Below are 27,847 nucleotides of genomic sequence, written 5' to 3' on the forward strand. Positions count from 1 at the left end.
GCCTCGAGTGTGCCCTTATGAAATGCGTGCAGTGCTGATGACCTGTTTGTAGCTGGCCCTTGCTTGTGCTTTTTAATTTTTGGCATGCCCACAGTATCCTGTCTCCCATTGTGTCAGGTGTGCCTCAGGGGGTTGGCTGTGGGCAATGAAAAGCGAGAGAAACTGGAAATGACCTGCACCTGGCTCTGTCTTGCTACTCATGTAAGTGCATAATGATGATCTGTATTGCAGGCGTCTGCACGACAGCGTTCAGGCCGTGCGGGTCGTGTGGCAGCAGGCAAGTGCTTCCGGCTCTACACGGCATGGGCATACGAGCATGAGCTTGAGGATAACACGGTGCCAGAAATCCAGCGGGTCAATCTTGGAAACGTGGTGCTCATGCTCAAGTCCCTGGGCATCAATGACCTCCTTCACTTCGACTTCCTTGACCCACCTGCTCATGAGACATTGGTGCATATCATAACTCTCTCTCCACCTGTTGTAGTTTGGTTGTATTTACCCGACTGTAACACGAGGGTCCCTGTTATGGGGGGAAAAAAAGTGCACGAATATAATGCAAAGCAACAGCATACTGGAAATACCTCAGCAATTGGCATTCTTGTGCCTCATCTTCATTGAAAGGAGGCCGAGGCCACCATCAAGCAACGACAAAGTGTGGTACTGTACGATGGTTTCATATACCTCTTCTTTTTCATGCAAAGGGTTTTCGGATAAGACTGATTCGAGGAAAAGCACAGAGTCCCACCACACCATCACCACATCATCCGTGCACTTTAGGAGAGTCGTGCCTCTCGAACATCGGTAATCATTCCCAGCAGCATTTAAACAAGTGCATGCGAGTTTGACGTCACCAAAAGAAAAGAAAAGCAGCAGCAGTGCCTTTTCTTTCTATGCACTGAAGAGGCGCTAAGGGGATTTACAGAGTGAAATGCGTGTTGCTCAGGACAATTCATTGGAGTTTCTCCACTGCTGCCTGAATATTCTTCCATTGGTCAGCCGGTTTGACCTGTTTCCCAATGTTGGGGGTTGACCTACTACGTGGCGCATCAAGCAGTGCAAACGAATACTGTAGACGACACTTGTAGCACTTGAAGACATGGCCTGAACGAACTAGATAGCCCCTGTTGTCTGCTTTGTTCTGTCCATGACTTCAAGTGCTACAGAGAGAGACAGACGGAAAGGCAGGGAGGTTAACTAGGCAGTCAAGTGCTACAAATTCCGTCATAACGAACCAGCTTGCCCAAACATCCTCTCTGATCAATATAGTACAATATAGTAGAGTCTGCCTTTGCATGGGATTCAATTATAATATGAGGGATGACTTTTAAGTTGTAACTTGTATACAGTAGCTGACCGATTTTTCCAACTCCATTAATTCAGACTGGCGCAATATTTCGGGCTTCGCTGAGGAACTGTCATGCACCTAGTAGGAACGTGTACACGCGAAAGTTGTGCCGAAAGTTTATTGTTATTTATTTAGTCATACTGTAGTCCAGTACACGCCCATACAGGAGTGGGTTGATAAAGGAAGACTGAGATGCAAGCGCAATAAAAACAGCAGCAGCAGCAACTGTTACACCTGGCAGAAGAAAAGCAACAAGAACATGTCTGAAATGACTGTTCAGTTTGGTCGGTCAATGCATCGACGGACATTTATGAGTATGTGTGTATATTTAGATGTACTATTACGTTTGGAAGTACTTAATCTGCTGGAATGCTGGAAGGGTGGGTTAAGGTGTTCATTTTTGTCTATGCTTATACAGTTCTAGCGATTAAGGAAAAGGAATTTCATTGATCCAGTGTGTCAGCGGCATTCCAGTGTCTGTATGCACGCTTGGCTCACAACCAGCTCTTGGCCGCCACTGCCTTGGATGAACTGGCTTGGAGAGGCCACTGATTTTTTTTTTTAATTTTTCGGGCGTTTTCGCGGTTCCTAGAGGGCCAGAAAAATCGGTCATCAACTGTATATAGTACATATGTGATGCACAGAGGCGGATACTGCTGCTGTCTGTTTACAACTCAATCGCACGCCCCAACATGCCCTGTCTTCTATGGTAACAATGGTTTATGGTGGTTTAACGTCCCGAAACAACTCAGGCTATGGGGAACGCCATAGTGAAGGGCTGCGGAATTTCGACCACCTGGGGTTCTTTAACCTGCACTGGCATCGCACAGTACACGGACCTCTAAAATTTCGCCTCCATCGAAATTCGATCGACGCAGCCGGCATCGAGCCCGCGTCTGATGCTCAGAGACAGACGGCGGCAGAGCAGGATGGTGGGTCTAAAAATTAATATGTAGAAAACCAAAGTAATGTTCAACAGTCTCGGAAGGGAACAGCAGTTTACAATTGGTAGTGAGGTGCTGGCAGTGTTTAGGGAATACGTCTACTTATGGCAACTTATGGCAGTGGGTACAAGCTTTCCCCTGGCGTGGTGCTTGGCTTATCTGGGTGAAATGCTTGGAAAATGAATCTTTGTCCCCATCCTGAGTAGTCAAAAACACCTTTTGCCATGGCGCTCCTTGGCTACAGATGCCCTTGCGCCATAAAAATCCATAATCATCATCACTTATGGCAGCTAGTGACTGCAGATCTGGATCACGAGAGTAAAATAACTAGAAGAATGAGAATGGAGTAGACCGCATATGGGAGGTTCTCTCAGATCATAAATGGCAGTTAACCAGTATCCCTCAAGAGAAAACTATGCAACAGCTGTATCTTACCTTGTTTGTAAGATACTGAGACTGGGGAGCGCTACAATCATGACAAGTAGCAACACCACATAACACCACGAGACATGAGCGTTCGTGCGCTCGTGTCTAATGGAGTTGATTCCAAGAGAAGGCAAGCGTCAGTACCAGTTGTTGGGCCCTATTCTTTTATTTTTGATTGGATTTAAGCCTGTTGATGCCTAATGGACCCACGCAATGCATCATCATCACTGAACCTTGAGCACGAACGCCGAACACTAGTAGACTGGGTGTTCCCGGGTAGTGTGTATTGGTAGTCTTTGTGTTTTTTGTTCTCTGTCCCGCTGTTATGAATCAAGGAAAGCATAGCAGAGGGCAGCAGGAAGTTGGGTGCGCGGATGAGGTTAAGAAGTTTGTGGGGATACTATGGCCACAGCTCGCACAAGACAACCTTAATTGGAGAGATATGGGCGAGACCTTTGCCCTGCAGTGGGCGCAGTCTGGCTGGTGATGATGATTCAGGGTGGCTAGTTTTTCTAGCCCATTTTGCCAATTGCCCTGCAACAGATCTGCTGTTACCTGGTTCTCACCTGCTGCTCTTCCCCCTTACATTGCTCCTAAGGGTTTCTTACTGCCTTTTTCATTATTGTTGGGATGTCCCATTGCTTTTTGCTACGGCCTCTCTCATATATGTTCTGATTATGTTGGCTTACTGTATAGATTTCCATAGAACTCTTCAGCTACTTTAACTGTCTTGTCCATATCTTAATGACATTGCCCTCTTTGCCACTTAACGTGTACGATAGCATTAGCAGCTGTTGATGCCTCTACCGCTAGTGACGTCACTTCTGATATGGTGTCGTCACTTCCCTCCAGCCAGTGGGTGAATTTTATGACCAACGATGCATTTTGGCCCCATGGGGCTCCTGATGCTATCTCATTAAAACAGCTCTGAAGTGATGTACAATTGACTCTGATATTTTAAGCTTAAAAATTTGTTAAAATTACGGAGCAAATTAAAGGGAGCCTCTTTGATACGCCTGATACTGCAGGGATCAAAGCATGAGTTTGAATTGAGTGATTTCATGTTACACGAATTGCATTGTAAAAGCAAATTTAAGATGTAAAAAATAAAAAGTAAAGTAAAACTCAATAATTAAAAGAATTTCTGTGGTCCCATAATTTCTAATTTAGATTTTACCAGATAGTTCGAACCAGCAGCCTGCACCAGCCCGTTTATTTCGACTATCCTGTGCGCTATGCAAAAAAGCTCGGATCCCAATTTCGCCACAAAGCCGGTGAAGCGACGACCTTTTGGAACTGTGAGGCTACAAAGCTACATCGCTGCTTCATATGTAAAGTGCCTCAGCTCCAGTACCACCTGCACTAAAGTCGATCCATGGTTAAGCCCCCCCCCCCCCCCCCCCCCCTTGCTTTATATTCGGAACCAAGGTGTGAATATAGTGTCAGTTCTTTCTTTTCCCAAAAACTTTTCAAGATAGCTAATGTGACCTTTGCCACCAAGCTTGAGAGGAGCCGTTAGGAGAAGCCAGCATTTTAACTACCACGAGGTGGTTGTGGAAAGGAGGCAGTGGGGTACCTTGAGGAAGAGAAACCACCAAAAGAGTTGAGTGTTGGGAAAGCAAAGAAAGGCAGCACTGGGTGGCTGCTGTTGCGTGGGAGGCTGTGTGCATTCAAGTGTCGGAGGCTTGCCTTCACTCGGTTGTGGCACATACATCTGAAGTATTGGCGCTTATATACATTGTCATATCTGCTGCCTCTGTATTTTAGCACCCTGTCTTCATTTCTTTAGGGGGCCTGTGGCTATGACTGGCATTAACTGTTTAAGGGGCCACAGAAAGTGGTGTTTGAGCTTGGCTTTAAAATGCTTACACTATGTAGTACAGGCCACCGAGCGTCCATGCTGCGTACGAGACCTCAAAAGCGAGCGGGAAATTTACAGTACATTTTTAAAAATTCCCGCTTTCGCACCTCGCGGCATTGCGCGGTGCCCGCTTTCAGCACGAAAACCTGCCAGACGACGTCACGTCTTGAAAATGATGTCAGCAGCCGTGGGTTATTATTGAGCGGCCGAGTGAGTGGGGCCGGAGGAGGAGCGCCGCCGTTCTGGCGTGTGAGAGGAGAGGGAATGGCGCGAAGACACGGAAGTTCAAATCTTGTCTGCATATAACTCAGCTTCCACAAAACGCATTAGAATAATTCTCGCTGGGGGATAACTATGAACCGTCTTTTAACATCCCAGACATATCGCACCTTTATTGTGACACCCCTTCTGGGTCCTTTTAAGATTGCATGATTATCATTATGTTTCTTTTTAACGTTCACCCGAGTTCTCAAACTGCCCTCTCGCATTATTTTTTTGTTATAATGTCTTTTCTATTAATCTCTGTGGCAACAATAGTATCAAAAAAGAAAATGTGACTGCTGTCACACTATAGTACGAAAAATGCTTAAATGTGCGGTGGCATCGCGTGAAATTAGTTGCCTTATTCATGGTACGACTTGTGGGCTGCTGAAGTGCGTACCTCCCCGTGCCCGTGACGGGTTGGCTGCAGGCCATGCCAACCTGCGCTGTTTCTTTGTGTGGTGTGCCTTGGTTAAGGGTATTTGAATACTTTTCACAGTCCGAATGACTTTGAATTAATGATGTTTTACTGTATAAATTTCTCGTTGTGAAATTGTCACCAATGCAATTACACCAGGGCCAGAGGACACGGTTAACTATAGGAGAAGCCTTTGTCCATAAGCAAGGAATAATGGAGGAGTTGTCATCGCCCATCAATGCAGGTGCTTGCCCTTGAGCAGCTGTATGCCCTTGGTGCCCTGAACCATCTGGGTGAACTGACAAAGCTGGGTCGTCGCATGGCAGAGTTCCCTGTGGACCCAATGATGGCCAAGATGCTGCTGGCCTCGGAGAAGTATCGCTGCTCGGAGGAGCTGCTCACTATTGCCGCCATGCTGTCGGTGAACAGTGCCATCTTTTATCGACCCAAGGACAAGGCCCTGCATGCTGACACAGCACGCAAGAACTTCTTCTCCCCCGCGGGAGACCACCTGACACTAATGAATGTGTACAACCAGGTATTTGCCAAAGTGCACTTGGGTGCACCACATTGTTTTCTGTGTATTTTGTTTTGTGACATACTGGCCATCCTTAGATTTATGACACAGTTTGCATGTTTGCTGTTTTGTGCAACTGTTTATAATGGGGCCACTTTTGTGAGGGATGTTGTGTACCAAAAGGCAAGTCTTGCCTCTCAAGACAGCCATGTCGTTTGTACACCTTGCTCTCCCTTTGGTGGCTGCAAGTCTTGATTTGGAATTTCAGTGGACATCTTTGTGTCTAGCTAAGGCAAGAAAGTGTTGCTTCCAAGTGACACATCTGCATTCCTAAAAAAAAACTCTTTTATTAATAGCTGCAGTTGCTATGCCCCAGGGCAGGATAGATTCCAGTCATTAGCATCAGCAACTGCTCCCTTAGCTGAGTGTTCAGATATAGGACCTCTGCCAATGTGCATTGCCTGTTTGCAGCATTTGCTGTGTTGCTCACTGTCACACAAATGCCTACAGCACATGCATTCCAGTGTGTACAGTAGAACCCTACCAGCAAAAATCTTTACTCTATCAATGTCATTGCTATAGCAGTTGTTGGCATGGCTGTGAGGATGCTGTCTAGTGACTAAACACATAGTGTTTGTTTAGCCTGAACACCCCATTATGTGCAGATGATTTATTTTCAGTTCTTTGTTCACGAATATAAAACGAGACCAAAGAAAGCTTTTGCGTGGTTTAGTTGAGAAACACGTTCAAGCGCAACAATGCAGTGCTCGTATCCCCCCATTTGCCGTGATCATGGGCTCACTAGGCCCCCTTTCTACGGTTTTCCGCTTATCCTTTGTTATGGATTTAGTCTGTGCCAAAAAGGGATGTTAAGCATTGGCTGGTCAACATTGTTAACTGCAGCTGTGGGCCTATGCAGGAATAGCAGAGAACGTGCTTTTCTTTTTACTCCTTCTCCAAATACACTACATGCCTGTGTTAGCAGCATTCCATACAATTCAAATATAAACATGCCAGTGCACCACTAATGTTACATTTCGCTCATATGGTGCAACTGACATTTCCAGCATATTACTCCGTGTATACTGAGTGCACACAATCGAAGACATGCATGATTCACCTCAAAATCATTGCTAATTCACAAAAAAATGTTTAAAACTCTTGTAAACACGTGAAAAGAAACCACTATCATGCAACAGCCCTCATTGCCCATGCTATTATATGCAACATCAATAGAATTCAGGTGCAATACAGTTGCATAACCGGTTCACACAATGTGCCAACTCTTGTGCGGACCAAACATTATCACTACTTCATCAACAGCAGCGGCTAATTTATGGTTCATGATCTATGGCACCAAAATGACCAGCGGCTCCCAAGAAAGTGTACATAGGTAGTGGTGCTGGTCACATCTCTGTGGGCCTCTTAGCCATTTCGAAGGTTGCGAGCTCACTGTAGGTGCCGCTGCGCTAACATCACTTAACACATGAAGGAAGTCAATATCAAAGGCACCAGCGATGAAAGTGCTCCCGGCCGACGCGAGTCAGACATTCAAACCAGATCGAGAGAGTTTGTCTACAACAGCCCCTAAGTGTGAGGAGGCTGCCATCTATAGGTGCCACCGCTGGTTCGTGCTTCTCTTTCTGGGGCGCCCGCACTGTCTTCGTTCCTCTTTCATGGCCAGCTTTTTTTTTGTGCTTTTGCTTTAGAAAAGTTTTCCTCTCTTTGCAGCTCACAAGCCTGGTGGTCAAGAGTGCCATTTTATTGTCGTCGATATTGTGCCGTTTCGTGTCTGTGGCCTTAGACTGCTTGCGGGCCGTGATGTCATTATTCCACGGGAAGTCCTTCGCCACGGACAAAGCTCTTGTTTACAAAGACGTCTTTACTGTAAACAAAAAGAATGTGCCGTAGTTTATGGAAAGTGAAATGGGAACGCAGTTTCACTTAACTGTACCCATGTTTTTACAGTAGCAAGGTTTATTTATATATTTATTCACACTTCACCCTGCAGTGGGCATTATAGTGCAATAGATAACATGAGATTATACAATTCAAATAGTCATCTTCAAACGTAAATAAAAACCATGATAAATTTATGAAGAGGTCTTATGGGCAAACAAAAGAGAAAACAGTAAAGAGACAAAAGTGTTGCGGCTGGCACCTGCCACACTCGAGGCAGTCGGCGCAGACTGAAGTAGGCATTTTAAAAAGGCCACGCTGGTAGAGTACTACCCATAATTGTTGTGATGTCATTTATATATATTAAGAACAGCAAGGGTTCGAGAACAGACCCCTGTGGAACCCCAGACGTCACATTTATCTTTTCTGACTTGCTGCCACCTACATCCACACACTGTTTTCTTTCATCAAGATAGTCTTAAATCACTTTGAAAACTTTTAATCACACGGTAGTTAGTCGTCCTGTATCCTTACTTGAGATTTTGAGATAATTAAAGTATTGAAACTTTCATTGTACTAATCATGCTTTGTAAAAATTAGACCCTTAGTAGTACTGAGCTTTATTTTACAAAAAGAATTCCACATAGCGGTGCAGCAGCTCAGCAAAGGTAATATGACCCATAGATTGAAAAAACAGAGAGGTTTGGTCAGTGGTGCCCTTCCCACATACCATACCTTCTCCTGGGAAACAGGCTAGCTTGCCTGACCTCACGTCAAGTGGCGCATGACAGCTGTTAGCATTGGCTGTTGGCTGTGGAACTACACCGTTGTACAGAATGTGAGGGGCGCACATTGCTTCATGGCATGACTTTCGGGAGGCCAGATTTCATTCATATTTCACTCATATATTCATTCATTCATTCATTCATATTTCACCATATTTCACTGTGTTCACTAAAGAACAAGAACCACCACCCCTCATGACAACCAATGACCCCACAACTGCAATGCCAACCGTTACGTTCGCAGAAACCGGCATATCCCTTCTAATAGATAAATTAAAACTTTCTTCATCCACCGGCATTGATGGAATTAACACAAAAGTCCTAAAGAGCACTCGCCATGCATCTGCCAAGTTCTTATGCTTACTGTTCGCGCAGTCCATTTCAACGGGTATCATACCCCACGACTGGAAAGTGGGGAAGGTCGTTCCAGTCCACAAGTCGGGTAAAAAAGATTCGCCACTTAACTACCGCCCCATATCACTAACAAGCATACCCTGCAAGCTCATGGAACACGTCATTTACTCTTTAACAATGCAGTTTCTGGACTCAAGTAATTTCTTCCATTCATCACAACACGGATTTCGTAAAGGATACCCCTGTGAAACTCAATTAGCTATCTTCGTTCATGACCTGCATGCCAACCTTGACGCTAACCTCCAAACCGACGCAATCTTCCTCGACTTTGCTAAGGCTTTTGACAAGGTACCCCACAACCGCCTATTTCTGAAACTTTCCTGCCTAAGCTTGCATCCTGACATACTAGCATGGACAAAAGAATTTTTGACTCACCATTCCCAATCAGTCGTCATTAATAATCAAATGTCTAACTTATTACCAGTTTCCTCAGGGGTGCCCCAAGGATCCGTCCTAGGGCCTCTTTTGTTTCTAATTTATATTAACGACCTACCTCAGGAATTAGATTGCCATATTTGGATGTTTGCCGACGATTGCGTTATTTACAAAACAGTTACTGACTCCGTTAACCAGCAATCCCTACAAGATAACCTAAATCTGGTACAAAACTGGTGCAACGACTGGCTAATGACATTTAATATAAACAAATGCAAGTATATATCTTTCCACCGTCGCAGTAGTCCAATCCTCTCCTGTTCCCCTACTCTATCTCTAACGTTCCTATCGACCCTGTCCAATCATATAAATATCTCGGTGTTCATCTTAGTCATGACCTCACGTGGAATGGCCATATCGCGAACATTATTTCATCTGCTAACAAAACGCTTGGCTTCTTAAAGCGTCATCTCCACTTTGCCCCGCAGCATGCTAAGCTACTCGCATACAAATCACTAGTTCGATCAAAATTAGAATATGCATCGCCCATCTGGTCTCCGAAACAAGTATACCTTACTAACTCACTTGAATCAGTACAAAATAGGGCAACTAGATTCATTCATTCCTCATACTCTTTTGATATCAGCATATCAGCTCTGAAATCGCAGTCCAATCTACCTACTCTTTCACTTCGTCGCCACATTGTTTATCCCTATTTCATAAATTCTTTTATTCCGAGCTATCACAGGAACCCTATATCTGCCCTCCCCCACCACGCTTTTCTCTTCGCACCGGACATCAGCAGCAGGTATCTCGGCCACGAGCACGCACAACAACTTTTTCTTCATCATTCTTTCCCCAGACTGCTAGCGACTGGAACGGCCTTCCCCATGAACTTGCTACCATCACATGCCAAACTATGTTTCTTAACCAAATAAAGCGTTTGCTTGCATCATGATAATCATTTTTCTTTGTATAACTCGTTCAAGTTTTGTGTACTTTTTCTGTTGTTAATCTATATGTGTCCCACCCCTTATGTAATACCCTCACACGAGGGTCTTTAAGGAAATAAAGTGAAGTGAAGTGAAGTGAAGAAGGCATCTCAAGATTAGCAGTGGCAAACACTACAACAAGAATCAAGATTTTGCTTTTGTTTTCTTGATTGCTGTGATGTCATCTGAGGAATCAGCACACTTGTATTGATGCTTTCATCATTGGTTGCATGAAGTGCGTAATATTTTAATTAGCTAGAGAAGCCAAGCTTTTTTTGCTGACAGTGTACCCGACAGTAGCAATTCCCAGCAACAGTTATGGGCATGCAGTTATGGGCATGTGATGATTGGGAGAATGCTGAGTACTGCGTCTTTCCTTAATTATTGCCAGTGTGTGAAATTGTGCTGTACAACCTTTTGCTCTGGCTCAACTATGTGAGGGTATGTGTAACAATAAAAGCACTGGTAGAGGTGCCATCTCCCTCTACTCCGAAACCTTGCTGACATCGTTGATGACCACATCTCGCAGCTTGTTCGCAGCAGAGTAGGCGCTACAACAAGCTTGAGGTAGCAGTTTGCAGATGTGTAGTTAGAAGCCCTTGTGGAAGCTGTCACCGTGGTGCAAACTGTTTGCTGCGATATGACCCATTGCCAGTGGGCCATAAAGTAATTTTTCCCATGTTCCGAAAGCTTCTATCGGCACCTGCATGTATGCAACCTCATTTGCTCGATGCCTGTCGGACCGTGCAAAAAAATCTGATTAATTGAGTTTTCAAATTGTCTGAAAATCAAAGGCCAGCACGAAATGTTGTGCAGACTGTTAGGCAAGTCAAGGTGCTGTGCAGCACAAATGAAGAGCACGAGGACTGCGCTTGTCCTTGTGCCCTTCATGTCCTGTTTGTGTTGTGCAGTCCCTTGCCTGCAACAATTTACACTCATTATCATTGCGCTCAAAGCTATGGTCAATGTTTAACAATTAATTCATCGTATGGTGGGAGCTCGTGTGGAGTCGTCGTCCCCCCGTGCGACTGCAATTCGGTCACGCCAGTTTCGACGTCCGCAGGACATGGTCACATCACACGATGTAACTCAGTGTTTGCCCGTCGCTAGCATTTTCTGCTCCGACATTCATTAGGAGGGTAAAAATGGGACATGAAAGTTGTATTTTGATATTTTTAGTTTTATGGAGTAACTCCTGCCTACTGATTTCTGTAGTTTTTGCGGCTGCATCTTTGCCTGAATACCAAAAGCAGAGCACAGATTATCAGCTATTGTGTAATGGAACATTCTTGCTAGTTTTTGAGCAGCGCTAAATTTTAACAAGGGCCAGTGGTGCTGATACGGAGCATTGCTTAATTGTGCTCAGTGGGTGGACACCGGCTACTCAACCCAGTGGTGCTACGAGAACTTCCTGCAGCAGCGCTCCATGAAGCGGGCCCGTGACATTCGTGACCAGCTGCAAGGGCTCATGGAGCGTGTTGAGATTGAGCTGCTGTCCAACAGGGGAGACACGGTCGCCATTCGGAAGGTCAGCGTGGTGTTTTCGCTCATCAACAAGTAAGGTCTTGTTGCTGTGGAAAGGTCAGCCTACAAAGAGCTCATGCACTGAGTACAGTCATGACCAATGCTACTTGTGTGGACAGACCACAGAAATGTGGGGGTTACAGGGTCATGTGAAATTCTTTACTGCTTATAACACGTGCAACCGTCTCCTCTAGTCAGCTGTCCTTTTGCAGCATGGAGTTTATGGATGGCCATGTACCTGCTGCTCGAGACACGCCAGGAGCTGTTTCCTCAGCACGTGTCAACTCGCAGCTGCAGGGTGGCATCAGCTTTGAAAAGTGTCACAATTACTGCTAGTTGTTCTTTCTCCTTTGCTACCATTCCCAAGGTTGTGGACTCGAATGCTTGCATAGCAGAGGAGAGCAAAGCCGTGCACTAAGTCCCAACACCAGCTTGTCCATCTGATCGCTCAGCAAATGTTCACCCCTTTTACACCGTAGTCTTCGAAAAAAAAAAGACTATCTTGTCGTCAAGAGTAGTTGTAAGCATGAAATGCACTGCAGGAAAGGTGTACCATAATCTAGGACACCTCATAGTACTGATAGCTGCACACAAGTCTTGAGGAGCACCTCTCATCAGCTGCTTTTCTTCTGGAGCGAGAGCGCACCTGGCTTTCTTTGCTGCTTTTTTTTTTTACCCACGCAACCAGCGCTCGCCATGTGCCGAAGAAGAGTAGGTGGTGCCAGCATGTACTGCACAGAACGCTGTGGGACACTTGCCGCCATCACCGCCTCCGCCGAAGGACAAAATAGAGCGGGTTACTGGCCGTCCTGATAGATGGCGCCACAGGACATGTGTTCTAGAGTTCACGTGTGCATTATGTAATGACGGCAACTCACGCAGCACTATTGCCTAGCTTACCAAGTGCCACCAGGACTGCGCTTGCACCTCTCAGGCTGCAGGGCAAAACTTAGGCTCATTCGCGCCGTGCGATAGAAACGCAGCATGTAGCACCAGGCGTGCTGAAAGCTTCACCAAAGTTTATTAAGGTTCACCTCCATCCTGGCGCCAAGGTCACCCATGGCGCACAGACAATGGGAACTAAAAGCATTTCATGCTTAAAAACATCTTATCTTGGGCAACAAATTAGGGTCAAAGATTCTTTCCGATGCCTAGTTGTATTGCCATCTCATCTTTGGCAGGACTTCACAAAAGCACTTTTGGAGCTCCCAGTTTGTTGCATTATCTTATTCTCTGTTTTCAAAGCTGACTGCTCGTTTATGTGGTTGAGGAGGGTAATGGCTGTTGTATCATATGGTCATTCTTCGATCCTTGCAAAGTGGAAGGGCTTAGTGGCGAGCTGCTCTACCAGAAGCGTGACAAGAGATCTTCAGGCCATGCATTATTAATTGGCAGAAAGACCTGGCATGAGATTAATACCCCTGTCACACGGGCACTCTAAAGGCACTTTGAACTAATGCTCCTTTACGCTTCCAAAGGAGCACTATTTCAAGGGAGTTCGTCCGTGCTACACGGTCGCGGAACGACCTTCGCAAGAAGTTTTTAGCGCCCTCATCGGCGAAAAGCGTTATTAAAATTGCAAACCTCACTGCACATGTAAATACAGAAATGTCACATTTTTTTTTTGGTAAATTAGTTTTATAACCGTATTATGTTAAAGCAACAAACAACATGACCGACCAACATTTACCGTGGCTACCGTGACGCTCGTATATCTGTAACGAGAGTATGGCGTGGTGAGACTGCCACAAAACAAATGATCTTATATTTTAAAACACCACTAATCTTATGAAGTGAATTTATAAAATGAAAATTTAACGTTTCTTTTCCCAATTTATTTATGCTGTTAACTCGCTGGGAGAGAGAGTACTCCCTTGAAGCCCCAAAGGACGAACTCGAGCTGCCTTGTTTCGAAGCTCCTTTGAGCTAGGTGTCTTTTGGCGCGTCCGTGTGGCAGTGCGCGTTCGTCCTTAGAGTAATGGAGCATTAGTTCAAAGTACCTTTACAGTGTCCGTGTGACAGGGGTATAAGTTTGTGTCGGCGAAATCTGAACAGAGGTTCAGCCCTTTTTCCAACTGGTCATTGAGTGACGGTTTGCCTGGTGTGTCGTAGTTTTGTTGTTGTTGATTAATTTTGGAGAATTAAGCAGTGTTCTCCAGCTATTTATTTTTGCATGCTCTAACTGGAAGTAACTAGCTCCTAATGGCTCTGCCATGTTCTTCAGCTAGTTCTGCATTAGCATATTTATGTTTTATGTTGTTCTGCGGAATGCTTTCTCCTGTGGTTGTACATTGGACATCTCTGGAGTGTTGCAAATGCCAGTGGATAGTTTCGGCCTTTTGTTTAGCAGTCTCCAAACCTATGCAAACATAACTTGCTAGTGCTCAACTGGACTGCCTAACCAAACTTAATGTTAACAGCCGCCAACGCATTGTTGTCTTCTCCAGTTAGGCATTGTTATATGTGATCAGCTCCAACTGTTAGTCCAGTTCCTGAAACAATTGGCATGCCCAGATAGAGGAGCTTGTCGGGGGATCAGCATCCTTTTGAAGCCGCCACGGTGGCTCAGTGGTTATGGAGCTTGCCGACTCGAAAGATGCAGGTTTGATCCTGCCCACAGCGGTCACATTTCGATGGAGGCGCAATGCTAGAGAACCTTGTACTGTGCGATGTCAGTGCACATTAAAGAATCCATGGTGGCTTAAATTATCCACTACGGCGTCCGTCACGCAGCCCGAGTTGCTCTGGGGCATTAAACACCATACACCAACATACTCCTGAGTTTCCAGCATTTGCACAAGCCTGTGACGCACAAAGACTTGTTGGGCATTCTTGCATGTAAATGGTACCATCATGGTCTCTATTATTGTCTGTGTGACCTTTGAAACGCCTCAGCTGCCTTGCCAAATGTGTTCCGGTGGAGGTCACTACGCCCCTAAGCCTTCAAATAGAGTGTTTTCGAGACCTAGTAAAGGGCTTCCACCATCTATTCGCATTCATTTTCTCCAGTGGCAGTCTGCAGAGCTGCTTTGTTTGTTTCCTTCTTTCACTGTTTTGTCCGAGAGGCATGCTGCTTTTACCTTTCAACTGCAATGAGAGCAGTCCACACCAACTTAATCTTCCACCAGGTCGTCTCCGAGTGTGTGGCACTGCTACACTTGTGGGCACTGCCTGTTTGCTTTGTTTTGCTGCCCTGCATCATTTCCTGCTTTTAGTTATCTCCAAGATGAGAACTGAAATATGTACAGGTATGATAGATGTCCTATCCTTTCCTTGTCCCCGAATATTCATTTTAATATTTCAGCGGCATCCTCATAGCATGCTTTTGTGTTTCATCGTGTGGAAACCGTGCTGTACTAAAACAAACAAGACACACTATAAGGACGAAAGATGAAGTGCGAATCTGTCGTCCTTATAGTGTGTCTTGTTTGCTTTAGTACAGCGCGGTTTCCACATGAACCACCAACTAGCCTCTGTTGTTGCCCTCTCATGCTTCTGCGTCTTGCAGTCCTTTGGCAGCTCTGAAGAGTCAAGACAGATAATGGTCTCATGTGGTGAAAATTTTTGGCTGGGCCACCGTTTTCTTGCACTTGAGTCTTGAAAAATGCTGCCTCTAGCTGCAGTGTTTCAAGTTTGACTCCATGTGGTCAAGCTTGCACATGCGTTGTTTGTGCTCTGCTCGAGGTAAACTGTGGCTTGACTTGACCAGGATGTCCATCGTGGTGTTTCCATGTAGTGTTCCTCCTATCCCCAGACATTACATCCGCAATCTGCAGCTCTGCTGTGGCCTCATTGATTATACCCGAGTCATCTGCTTGATGCTCCTCATGGTCATTGCTTTCTTTCCCTGGTTATATAATCTATGTACACTTTCCCATGCAGGGTCTCTGCTGGTTAAAAATACAAATGAACATTTATTCGCATAATAAATCCACCCTGTCAATGAAAATTTTTTTTTTTTTCAACCTTATGTAAAGAATGCACACCTGACCATCAAGACCAGGCCACCGCAGCCGTCTGTTCGAAAAATATCCGATTTCCAAAATGCCTATTTTGCCGTCCAACATTTTTGTGTGTCATAAGTACTCCAAAAATATTTGCTTCGAAATTATTAGAAGATTCGCTCAGAACCACAAAACACTATTTGCACATCTAGTTCTGACGTACCGTTTTCCATGTGACATAGTTGCAATGCAAGGAAGCCAACCTAACTAGCACTGGATTTTTTGTGGTCTCCGGAATTGCTGCGACCACTTTGGGAACAGCAGTAAATCTTAGGCGAAGGTCTGTCTTTTTCTCTGGTAAGGATCACTGAGATCCCTTCACTGACCAAATTTCTCTCCTCTTGTGTGCACTTTTGATGAAAGGATGTATTACAAGCTTCAGCTGAGTCAAACTGTGTGTTTCTTTTTTTGTCAGTGTCAAGCATTATGTGATAGCGTTTTTGCTTATGGTTTGTTTGAAAGGAAGCTTAGAAGAACATTTAGATTACTAAGTTCCACTGCTTTCAAATAATCTGCCATATGCTGTCGATTTGAACAAAAGCATTCACAAAAGAACGGTAAAGACGCCAATTGTTGACCAAAATTTATCACCAGTGATTTTTCTTTTTCTTTTTCAACTGCTTGCAAACTGTGACCAGAGTCCTGCATCTATGACTGATGCAACGTTCTCTACCGCTGACTACCACAAGATACCTGGCCTATGCATTAATTTTGTTTTTCTCTTGTCAATGGCAATAAGTTTATGTACTTATATATATTTATCTGTATTGTTTGGGAGTTTGCATTACACAGAACTGTGCACTTGTATTGGTTTGGCTGTATCAACCATTGCAGTGCTGTATTATGGCCTTTCTTAATTTCATTGTAATGCTGCCGAAACTGTGTGCGAAGGGAAGGCTCCTGTCTGTGTAGGCAGGATAGAAATAATTGGAGCATGCTTAATGAGGAGACTTGGGAGAGTAGCTCACTGGTGCCCTTTTGCGAAATGTGCAGGCCATTACAGCCGGCTACTTCTACCACACAGCCCGCTTCTCCAAGGGGGGTCACTACAAGACAGTCAAACACCAGCAGGCGGTCATGATGCACCCAAACAGCTCCCTCTTTGAAGACCTTCCTCGCTGGGTGGTGTACTTTGAGCTTGTGTTCACCACCAAGGAGTTCATGCGCCAGGTCATTGAAATTGACAACTCCTGGCTGCTGGAGGTGGCACCACACTACTACAAGGCCAAGGACCTCGATGACAGTGCCACCAAAAAGATGCCCAAGAACACGGGGAAGGCACGAGCAGAGCTGGTGCGAGTGCACTGACGCGACTGTGGGGAGCCTGTAGGCTGCAAGTGATGCTCATGTTTTGTACCAAACATGTTAGACCTTTTCTTGTGCTCATGGCATGGTCCAAGTCAAACCATGGAAGATTCACAGTGAAGATTGAGTGCTCAAAGAATCAGTGCATTGGCATCATTTCAGTAACCCATGAGCAAGTCTCCAGAGCACAGGCGTTTTGGAGAAATGACAGCCTTGGCAACGCAGTATGAATGTGCACATTTCACACCTTGGCTGCAGAGAAGTTTGTACATTTTTTTTACTTCTAGATGACAGGCTAGCCAACTGCACGGTTCAAAAGGCAGGCCTGAACACTTTTGGCCAAAGCTATGGGCCATGCCATTCAGTGTCTGCTGCAGTTGTGGGGTAGAGACCGAGCGTTGGCTGAACCCATTTCTGAACTATTGCTGGCAGACTGGCACTGCTGGAGCCCTTGCTGCACACCTAAGGTGTTTAGTTTATGGGGCTTAACGTCCCAAAGCGATTCAGGCTTACACCTGAAATGTGCTGGGCAACAACTGCCATACTGAATATCGTGTCATCCATTTGTTACTTCCACCCAGCATCTGTGCTGGTCACCCAAGAGTGCCAGTGATTGTTTATAATAAAGGAGCTGATGACTTCACTTTTTTTGTTGCATGCTCGGAATAGATTGAATGCTTTGTGCCACACAGCTCAGTTCCTATCCTGAAAAACAGGCAAAGCAGTTTGCCAAGGACATTCATACTTCACAAACTCTCGGGCAGGTAAGTGCCTTAAAGAAAACCAGCATATTTGTTTTCACTACTCATCAACATAGTAGTCAACTGGAAATCTGCATCGGCACCAGGAACACCCATGGTTGCTCCAAGAAACAAAAATTTGACAATTGCCTGTTTATAGCATTTCCCTCGATGCTGCCTTGCTGTTTTCTTTTGTCGTCCTCAACGTGTTTGTACGATGGAAACTACAGTTGAGAAAGCAAACGTGGCTACAACCAGACTGCTGCTGTTCCAGCTTAGGCGGTCTGCTTGAAAGGTGTTTCAAGCTAAAGCATGCCACGTATCGTTTAGCTAGCATTTAAAATAGTAACGCAATTACAGATTAAAACCAAGATGATGTTCGGCCTTCTCCTTGCAGTGTCAAAGGTTGGCTTTTCAGAGTTATGCTGCTTGCACCCACGGCTAGCCATGCCCATCGAGACAGTGCTCAGAGGGCTTTTGCCTTTTTCTTTTTTGGGGCAAGCGTACTGCACTGGAAATGCACCACTACCGTTATTGATGTCAGAAAGACTTGGCATGCGTTATCTGCAGGCACACCTTCAGCTCCTTACAGCTCATAAAATTTTAAAATTTAGCCCTGAAGTGCTTTATTTTTAATGAATAGTAATCAAGCAGCATTCCAAAAAGCATCTCCTTTCCTTTAGAGTCCTTAAAAGCACCCTGACATTGACTGCATATGCAAATGAAACTGTCCACAAACTTGCATTTTAAAGGTGGCCGTGAAACACCTCATAAACTCACCCAATCACTGCACTGTGTTGTCATGAACACCGGAGCCAAATATACTTCTGTACGCAGCACAGAACCCACAATTGCACATGAAAGTTTGCGTGCCCTTTCCGTCTACTTTTTTAAACTCTTGCACTCCTCAGTTTCATGCTCCTTCGTCTGCTAGTTTGGCTATTGGTTAGATTCTATCAGACACCACGCAACTACCGTGGCTGTGGCCAGTCGGTAGTGTCACACCAGTGGGTCAGGAAGCTCCACCTTTCGAGGAACCCCGCACGTCAGTGCTAGGGCCGGCGGAGGAGCGCCAACCTTTCAGCGTGCAAAAAGGCGCAAAGATGCTATATCATCATCAGCCTTACTACACCCACTGCAGGACAAAGGCCTCTCCCATGTCTCTCCAATTAACCCTGTCCTTTGCCAGCTGCATCCACCCTTTGCCTGCAAACTTCTTAATCTCATCCGCCCACCTAACCTTCTGCCGCCCCCTGCTACGTTTACTTTCTCTTGGAATCCACTCCGTTACCCATAAGGACCAGCGGTTATCTTGCCTTCTCATTACATGCCCTGCCCAAGCCCATTTCTTTCTCTTGATTTCGACTAGGATGTTATTTACCCGTGTTTGTTCCCTCACCCACTCTGCCCGCTTTCGGTCTCTTAATGGTACACCTATCATTTTTCTTTCCATGGCTCGCTGAGTTGTCCTTAACTTAAGCTGAACTCTTTTCGTTAGCCTCCACGTTTCTGCCCCGTAGGTGAGTACCGGTAAGATAAAGCTGTTGTACACTTTTCTCTTGAGGGAAATTAGTAAATTGCCACTCATGATCTGCGAGAACGTGCCATATGCGCTCCACTCCATTCTTGTCCTTCTAGTTATCTCCCTCTCATGATCCGGATCAGCTGTCACTACCTGCCCTAAGTAGACGTATTCCGTCACAACTTCCAGGCTCTCGCTGCCATTTGTGAACCGTTGTTCCCTTGCTAGGCTGTTGAACATTACCTTGGTTTTCTGCATGTTAATTTTTAGACCCATCGTACTGCTCTGTCTAACTCATTGATCATGATTTGCAGTTCACCTCCTGAGTGACTCGGCAAGGCAATGTCATCAGCAAATCGCAGATTATTTAGGTATTCTCCATTTTTTCTTATTCCCAACTGTTCCCAATTCAGGCCTCAAAATACCTCCTGTAAACATGCGGTGAACAGCATTGGCGAGATCGTGTCTCCTTGCCTGACGCCCTTCCTTATTGGAAGTTTATTGCTGACTTTATGGAGGACTATAGTAGCTGTGCAGCTGCTATATATATCTTCCAGTATTTTGGCAAGGCTCTTCTACCCCCCGATTGCACAATGCCTGTATGACTGCTGAGGTTTCCACTGAGTCTATTGCTTTCTCGTAATCAATGAAAGCTATATATAGAGGTTGGTTATATTCTGCGCATTTCTCTATCACCTGATTGATAGTGTGAGTATGATCTATTATGGAATATCTTTTACGAAAGCCTGCCTGGTCATTTGGTTGATTGAACTCTAACGTTGCCCTGACTCTATTAGCGATTACCTTAGTAAATACTTTGTAGGCAACGGATAGTAAGCTGATGGGCCTGTAATTTTTCAAGTCCTCGGCGTCTCCCTTCTTATGAATTAAGATAATGTTTGCATTCTTCCAAGCTTCTGGTGCAGTCGAGGTCATAAGGCATTGCGTATACAAGGTGGCTAGTTTACACTCCTTTTAGAAGTTTAACACATCAACCTGAAAGCAGCCTAGTGCTGTGGTGGCTTAGTTATGGTGCTCAGCTGCTGACCTGAAAGACGTGGGTTCGACCCCAGCTGCAGCGGTCGAATTTCAATGGAGGCAAAATGGAGGCCCATTTACTGCGCGATGTCAGTGCACATTAAAGACACCCAGGTGGTCGAAATTTCCAGAGCCCTTCGCTACAGTGTCCCTCATACCTTGAGTCGCTTTGGGACATTAAACCCCCCGTAAACCATAACAGCAGCCTGTGGTTCAACCACCAGAAATCAAATATTGTGATTACATACAATCTGACAACTGCTGTACATTGCCTGCCTGTCACACTAACAAATTTATGTCATTAGAATCAAATGTCATTCAGTCTCTATTGGTGCTATGCAGTATAAAGTAATGTCATTTGCAAATTATAGCAATAACAATCAGTGAAAAAATAGTACAATTAGAAGACATCAGTGCACATAAGTATTTGAAATTGTGTAGTATTTCAAAACAAGGTGAGAACATTTCTGGGCAATATAATAGGTTTCAAATATTATTGCCAACCATTCTGCAGCATTTCGGCCATCAAGAAGAGCCAAGCCAAGTATGAAGTCAACCATAAGTCAAATAAATGTTAAACGAAATGGCAGACGCAGCGGAGCAAGGATATTACTTCCACAAGGTAAAGCGCTCAGTTGCAGCTTTAAGTACTTCCAAGCTAAGTGTACATGCAATACCAACCAACAAGAAAGACTCAACTCAAAATGACCGACGGTCACGAGAACGGCCCTGCTTCATGTGGCCGGCCGAGCGTGAAGCAGGCTGCTGAGACCGAGAGCAATAGCTATCCACAACCTCTAGTGCGAATAGTTTTGAATCGAAATAAACATTTTTTTAGCAGAGCTGTATAAATACAGTTTCTAATTTCGGTGGTGCACACATTTTTTTCGCGTCGCTCGTTTCTGCTGCATGTCTGGTGTCCAGAGAGAGATTCAGTTCGAGATTGAATGCAAGTTCCCCAATCTTGTTCCTAAACCTAATGTCATTAGATGCTAATGCCACTCGATTTGAACGACCTTAAATTTGCGTGTGACACAGCTGATATGCTGTGCCTTGAATGGCCTCGGCATTTAAAGTGTCAACTGCATCTGAAGACCATGGCTGCAGAGCATACAAAGCTGCTTCTACTGGTATAGAGGCAGCCTTGCTAGCAGATTTTACATGACAAGTTTATTGTCATTAACACCCCACCCTGACAGCAATACATCACATGTCATCATCCGAGTCTGACTCTTCTTCGAGTGCAGTCTTGGCGTGTGCTTCTGCTTCATGGTAGACATCCTTCGGTACAAACTCGTGCTTCCCATCGGACTCCTTGCAGACCCAACTGAGCTCGAGCTCAAAGTTCTTGTCCTTGACCTCATCGTGGACCACGTAGATGATGCGTGCAGCTTCCTTGATGAGCTGCCTGCAGTCAAGATCCTTCGTGTTGAGCTTCTCCATCTCAGTCTTGGCCGCCTGGCGGGCCTTGCCGATGGCACAGCCAAAGTAGCCCCACGAGGTGCCCGACGGGTCAATGCAATAGAGCTGAGCCCCGTCCTGGGGGTCGTAGCTACCAAGCAGCACGCTGGACCCAAAGGGGCGCACGGCACTGTACAGGGTGTACGCGTGCATGTAGAGGGCAACGCGGTCCTTGAGGTAGCGCAGTGGGATCGCCGAACCATACTCCGAGCGGTAGTTGGATGCCTCCACACGTGCAGTCTCCACCACCTGCAGCAGCGCAATCAAAAGCACATCATCTAGGTCCAATTACAAACTTCCGTCATTCTATCATGCTCTTGCACCCCACTACCATTACAATTCTGTCAATCTGACACACCACATGCGCTACATGTGCTGCCAGAGTCCAGTTCCTATATGAAACAGTCAACTCAAGTTCATTCACCAATCCACTGTCCTCAGTATTGACTGAAATTTTTTCATTAACCTTTTTTTAGTTTCAGCACCATAGGTGAGCACTGACGGTTTGGAGTACACACAGGGGAAATCTGTTGAATACTGCATAAGCAGAGGAATGAAGCAACACCTCAATAAGACCAGCTTCCCACTCGCGTAAATAAATGGTTACACTGGCATGTTAAGTAATGCTGCAAAGTTGATTGTGCAGCGACAAACTGTGAAGATGCTGTTGCAATGACGCAATGAAACATTCAGGGGCAACTGCACATCGGTTGTTGCGTCGGTCTGTCCAGCACGCCCAATCCCTGACAAAGCAGATTTAAGCAAGTATTTGCCTGGACCGAGCTGATAAAGGCAGCTGTTGGCGAATAAATACAGCAATGTCCACGACAGTTGCATATTCGTCCAATAAAAGAGGCAGAACTGACTGCAGTGGCAAGCACCCCGGGGCGGATTAAGGGCATCGACTTTTGAACGCAAGCACGCGTGAGCGTAATAAGTCTAAAGCAGCCCACCTGCAGGTGCGCTGTTTCAGCCTTGTGTCGTACCAACTCGCCCATCAGTCTGCGTCGTTACACGTGAACAGATCGTAACCAGTGTAATGTGCCGGCAAAGGGGCGCGAAGCGAAATGCCAGCTGCTGAAGCTTATAATACACCTCGCTGAAAATTCGGGTACGGTCAAAAGGATCGCGGACGGTAATCGGAGACCAGCTTGCATGCGGCGACCCTTGTCGTTTCCCTATCTGCTCTCACCTGCTTGGCGTCGGCGAGGAGTCCAGCAACGGCTACTCCGACGTGCCTGTCGACGCTGAAAATGCGCTTGTTTGCTCCAGCCTCGTAGAGTTTGGAGGTTACGAGCTTCTCGACAGCGAAAACAATTCCGTCCCGGCCTCGCAGGGCCACGGCCGTGCCGCTGTTCTCGACCGCCTTCTGCGCGTACTCCACCTGGAACACGCGCCCGTCCGGCGAAAACTGCGACGCCGAGAGGTCATAGCCCGTGCCAATCGAACTCATGGCTGCTGCCGATTAACTGCAACTAGGTCTTAGCGCGACCGTTACACAAAGGGACTTTGGCAGTACTTGCAAGCACGGCTTTCGCACAATCACGATTCGATTGATGTCATTGGCACTGGTACTTGCTGCTGGCCGGGGAGTGGCTTTTACTAGCCAAGATATAGCCAAGACTAGCTTTTATTTCACCTTTAAAAAAAAAAAACCAATTTTTCTTCGCTTGACTACTGATCCGGAGTTCCCGGGTGCGAACCTGAACACGGCGGCTGCGTTTTTATGGAGGAAAAATGCTAAGGCGCCCGTGTGCTGTGCGATGTCAGCGCACGTTAAAGATCCCCAGGTGGTCGAAATTATTCCGGAGTCCTCCACTACGGCACCTTTCTCTTGCTTTCTTCTTTCACTCCCTCCTTTATCCCTTTTCTTACGGCGCGGTTCAGGTGTCCAACGATGTATGAGACAGATGCTGCGCCATTTCCTTTCCCCGAAAACCAATTATTATACTTCCTCTTCTAGTTCACTATATTCACCAGTATTCTAGTTCACTATACTCCATGCCTTTAAAGGGGCCACAACAGCCTATTTTCGCGCATACCCTGCTTATTGCATTTAATCTCAACTTGTTAACTTAAAATTCCCTCAAGTTTCAGTTGACTTTGTGCGGTAAACATTTTTAAAATGATTTTTTTTTTCGTTTGTTCTGCGAACTGCTTGCTGGTCTGGCGAACTCTGATTGTCTGGAAGGGGAAGTGTGACGGGCAGGGGGGTAAGGCACGGTGAGGAGGTTGTCATACACTCCATAGAGCTACTACTACCAAAACTAGAGCGAAAGCGGCGGCAGCACTCCCATGTAACCCCTCTCCACTTTTTTTATAACTACAGTGAGCTAGAACCCTATCCTAGTGGCGCGAACGGAAGGGAGCGGGTGTGCCGTTTGGCGTAGGCACCACCAGGTAGCGCCACTACAACTTTTTCTAGCGGCGTCGCGGCGTCGTCGTTGGAGCTTGTGTGTGTTTCTCCGAGTCGTCGTTCCGGTGTTGTGTACTAATACGCCTGTAGTCAATAAACGTGCATGCCATTTGCTTCAACTAGCTTCAACGTAACCTCATAGGCACCTTTTTTCCCCCTTTGAGCATTTCGGCGATGATGAAAAATCGCGTCGTCGTATGCCGTCTGCTACCGAGAACGGGCGCCGGGCAATGAGAGAGGCTCACGGATTTGCCGGTAGATGTCAGCTGTCTAGGTGCATCTTTTGCCAGACTGATATTGTTTACCTGCGAATATAGTTTGGTGCCATGGGTTTTAACGTCCTAAAGCAACTCAGGCTATTAGGGACGCCGTAGTGGAGGGCTCTGGATATTTCGACCACCCGGGTTCTTTTTAACGTGCACTGACATCGCGTACAATACACGGGCCTCTAGCATATCGCCTCCATCAAAATACGAGCGGCGCGGCCGGGATCGAACCGGTGTCTTTTAAGTCAGCATCCCAGCACAATAACCACTGAGCCACCGCGGCGACTTAATTATAGAGAACTGCACCCCTCATTCATCTGTGCGCACGCCTACGTGTGATCTAGTCTTACGGAAATCAGTTTTTTCCTGAGACGGTTAAGCGGCCTCAGAAACGCATTTTGTTCAGAAAATTTTACCCATGACTGAAAATATTTCCAACCCAATTTTCTGCAAATTTTACTTGCAGTGTATGCTTGACATAAGCCAGGTTGATAATACACGGGAGGCGAGCATTATACTTGTATTGGCAAGTGCGGACATGTAAAAGAAAAACTGAAGCAAATATTGGTTTGATGGCAGGCACATTGTTGGCGTAACCAACCTAAATTAGGTTACATAGAAATTTCACCCGTGGAAACAAGGCTGGGCTTGCAGCTACCCTAACAGGGTGCTTCGCAAATCTAAGTGCATCGACTCATTTTCAGGGACTTAGAAGCTTGGCATTTCCGGTAGTAGTAGTAGTAGTAAAGACTTTTATTCGACCATAATTTATAGGCCGAGCATGTCGACCGCCTGGGCGACCAGAAGCCGCTGTTCTTCTTCCCCTTCAGCGCCAAGCCAGTCGAGCCAGGTGGTGATGGATAGAAAGGGTGGGGGGAAGGAACCCGACTGCTGAGCAGCCGGGCAATAGAAGAGGCAATGGGCCAGGTCCGCATAGATGCAGGGGCAGTTGGGACAGGGGCAGTTGGGACAGGAAGGGAAACAAGGCTGGGCTTGTGCATCTAATTGTGCATCGACTCATTTTCAGGGACTTAGAAGCTTGGCATTTCCGGTTGTTGCTGCTATTGATGCTTTTCATTAAAAAAGTGAAGGCGGGTTGTTATGTAAAAAGCAGTGAGCTCGGCTGCAACATTCTCACAGTGGTCTGGACAGCCAAGTCGAAGCTCTGTTTTTGCCTTAACCACCTCTACAATATCAATGATACTGTCTGCATGTAGTTCTAGGAGGCTAAAACATGTTGTGAAAGCATTTTCTAGGTCGGCTACAAATTTGTACACGGCGGCAGCGGGATACAGAAGACCACCGTTGTCTTTCATGCGAGTGAACTGGGCTAGGTTTAAGTTCCCAGCCGCCTCTTTGGTCAACAAAAGCAAATTGAGGCAGCTTTCACAGCCCGTCTTCAGGACACATTTCCTGGCCACATAACCAGCTATATAAAATATTAGCCGGCTGTCACTTGATGCCACAGTGCAAGTGGAATGGTCTGGGGGTAATTTCGGGAACACTGCATTTGCTGCATCTAGGTTGCCTGCATCTAGCAGTTTATCAACAAGTTCCTGCCTGCTACTATGGGAGCTTTGCTGGCCAGCATCTGCATCCAAAAGGGAACAGCACGGATTTATCGTGAAGAATTTCAAGTTTGGTGTCTCTTCGTATCGATGTTGTTGTGAAGAGCACGCTGGCGTCACTGTCGCAATTTATCCGGCACCAGGTCTTTGAGGGAAGCATCACTCCTCGAAGCATGTTAACTGCGAAGGGCCCGCTCTCGGTGGGGTCTGCAGCTTCATTTAGAGCGTTCAGCTCGGAAATCAAAACATCGGTTACAGGCTGACGAAGCGCTTCCTGCGCGACATCTTCACTTTCATTCGGTGCGTCCTGTCGCTTGCTGTTGCTGGCCTTCTTTCTGGCCTCTGTTTCGCTTCGGACAGAAAGGTAAGACGGACAGTCAGGCAGGAGGGCAGCCGAAATCGACGGCAGCCGTGAAAATTTACATATGAGACCTCGCTACAGCATTATCCCAGCGCAGCGCGCCTTTGTTTCTTTGCGTTGGCAAGCGTTAGAAGCGCGCGCCGTCTCGCGCTTTGTCCAAGTCGGCTCTAAAACTCGCGCTAGGCCTCGTTGCCGGGTTGACAAAGTGCATGGCTTTGTTCCTTTCAATGGCAAGCCTCTGCCACTACAGTCGGCGCCCTTAATTTTATGATCGCTGTCAGCTTCAACAGCAAGTCCAAGAAAAGTTATGACGATCGCGCGGTGTGGAAATCGGCGGTAGAGACAAAAAACTCGTGCTTGTAGCTACAGACTTACCCAGCTCCAGTGCGCTTTTGTTTATTTCCGTACCGACTACTCGCGCTTTGTAGAAACCGACGCCAGCCGTGAAAATTTACATATTAGACCTCGCTAGAGCATTAGCCCAGCGCAACGCGCCTTCGTCTCTTTGCGTTCTAACTTGTATGGAGCACACCTTTGTTCGCTCGTTACTTTTGTTCTTTTCAGTCGTTTCCTGAATCCGTCCAAAGAGCCGGGCTAGGTGGATGATTGTTCGCCGTCAATGGAACCACATGGCGATCGCACTGCATACAGCGCGACTTTGGTCCCTGTGTTTTTTCAATAAAAACATCAGATGTCGAAGGTCATGGTCGTGTCCGAGGATTGCTTCGACAGCTGGGGCAAAACCGTGGCGACCGCACACGCTGGGTCGGCGCTGCCAAGTGAAGAGGCACAAAACGGCTGCCAACCTTAATAAAGGCCCTTCTCAGGGTCGTCTCAGTGTTTCCTGGCAGATCACACGCTTTCCACCCTGTGCACGTGTTCTCCGCATTTCCAATAGGTCTTTCAAACCCTGCAGAAGGCTTGAATTAGGAACTGCTAATATTAAGATGGTGCATGGTACTTGAGAAACAATAGCGGCTACAATGACAATGTTGAAGAAGGGCTGGAGTTACACGCAAATAAGAAAAGTTTGGGGGTACTCAGATAACAAGCTGAAATGGCTTTGGACAGGACTCCTAGTTATTCGATATAAAAGGCTCAAATAATGCATATTCAAGAGTTTATCAAGGTTTTTGTAGAAATATACTCTAAGCACTTTCCCTTCAAGAACATTAAGCAGTCTAAAACGAATAAGAAAACCATGGATCACGCCAGGGCTCAAAAGAATGATAAAGCGCAAAAACAAGTACCATGCCTTTTTGAATAATCCCTCTCTAGAATCTCTAATCTTATTTAAAAAAAACAAGAAATTAACTAAATGCTGAGCTTAGGCGTGCTAAGATTGTGTATCATCAAAAACTGTTCTCTGATGCTAGAATGAAATATTCAGACGCTGTCTGGAAAG

General features: G+C 46.0%; 2 protein-coding genes across 4 annotated transcripts in view; one reads left to right on the forward strand and one right to left on the reverse strand.

Annotated features, from left to right (window-relative positions):
* l(2)37Cb (DEAH-box helicase 16 lethal (2) 37Cb) overlaps nucleotides 1-17,716 on the forward strand; it is a 551,956-nt gene extending 534,240 nt beyond the window's left edge. For all 3 annotated transcript variants that reach the window (XM_077650750.1, XM_077650749.1, XM_077650751.1), the window contains 4 exons: nucleotides 232-450; nucleotides 5,500-5,793; nucleotides 11,604-11,765; nucleotides 16,759-17,716. In XM_077650750.1, the coding sequence (XP_077506876.1) occupies nucleotides 232-450; nucleotides 5,500-5,793; nucleotides 11,604-11,765; nucleotides 16,759-17,073 (990 nt within the window). In that variant the 3' untranslated portion in view covers nucleotides 17,074-17,716. The remainder of the gene's footprint in view (nucleotides 1-231; nucleotides 451-5,499; nucleotides 5,794-11,603; nucleotides 11,766-16,758) is intronic.
* Nucleotides 17,717-21,518: 3,802 nt separating this feature from the next.
* Nucleotides 21,519-23,402, reverse strand: LOC144116088 (proteasome subunit alpha type-3-like). Its single transcript, XM_077650752.1, has 2 exons — nucleotides 23,024-23,402; nucleotides 21,519-22,080 (listed from the first exon to the last, which is right to left on the reverse strand). Exons 1-2 carry the CDS (start codon nucleotides 23,282-23,284, stop codon nucleotides 21,577-21,579), a joined length of 765 nt encoding a protein of 254 aa, XP_077506878.1. The 5' UTR covers nucleotides 23,285-23,402; the 3' UTR covers nucleotides 21,519-21,576.
* Nucleotides 23,403-27,847: the final 4,445 nt, after the last annotated feature.

This window comes from Amblyomma americanum, chromosome 1 (genome assembly GCF_052857255.1).
Source record: "Amblyomma americanum isolate KBUSLIRL-KWMA chromosome 1, ASM5285725v1, whole genome shotgun sequence".
Classification (NCBI taxonomy): domain Eukaryota; kingdom Metazoa; phylum Arthropoda; class Arachnida; order Ixodida; family Ixodidae; genus Amblyomma; species Amblyomma americanum.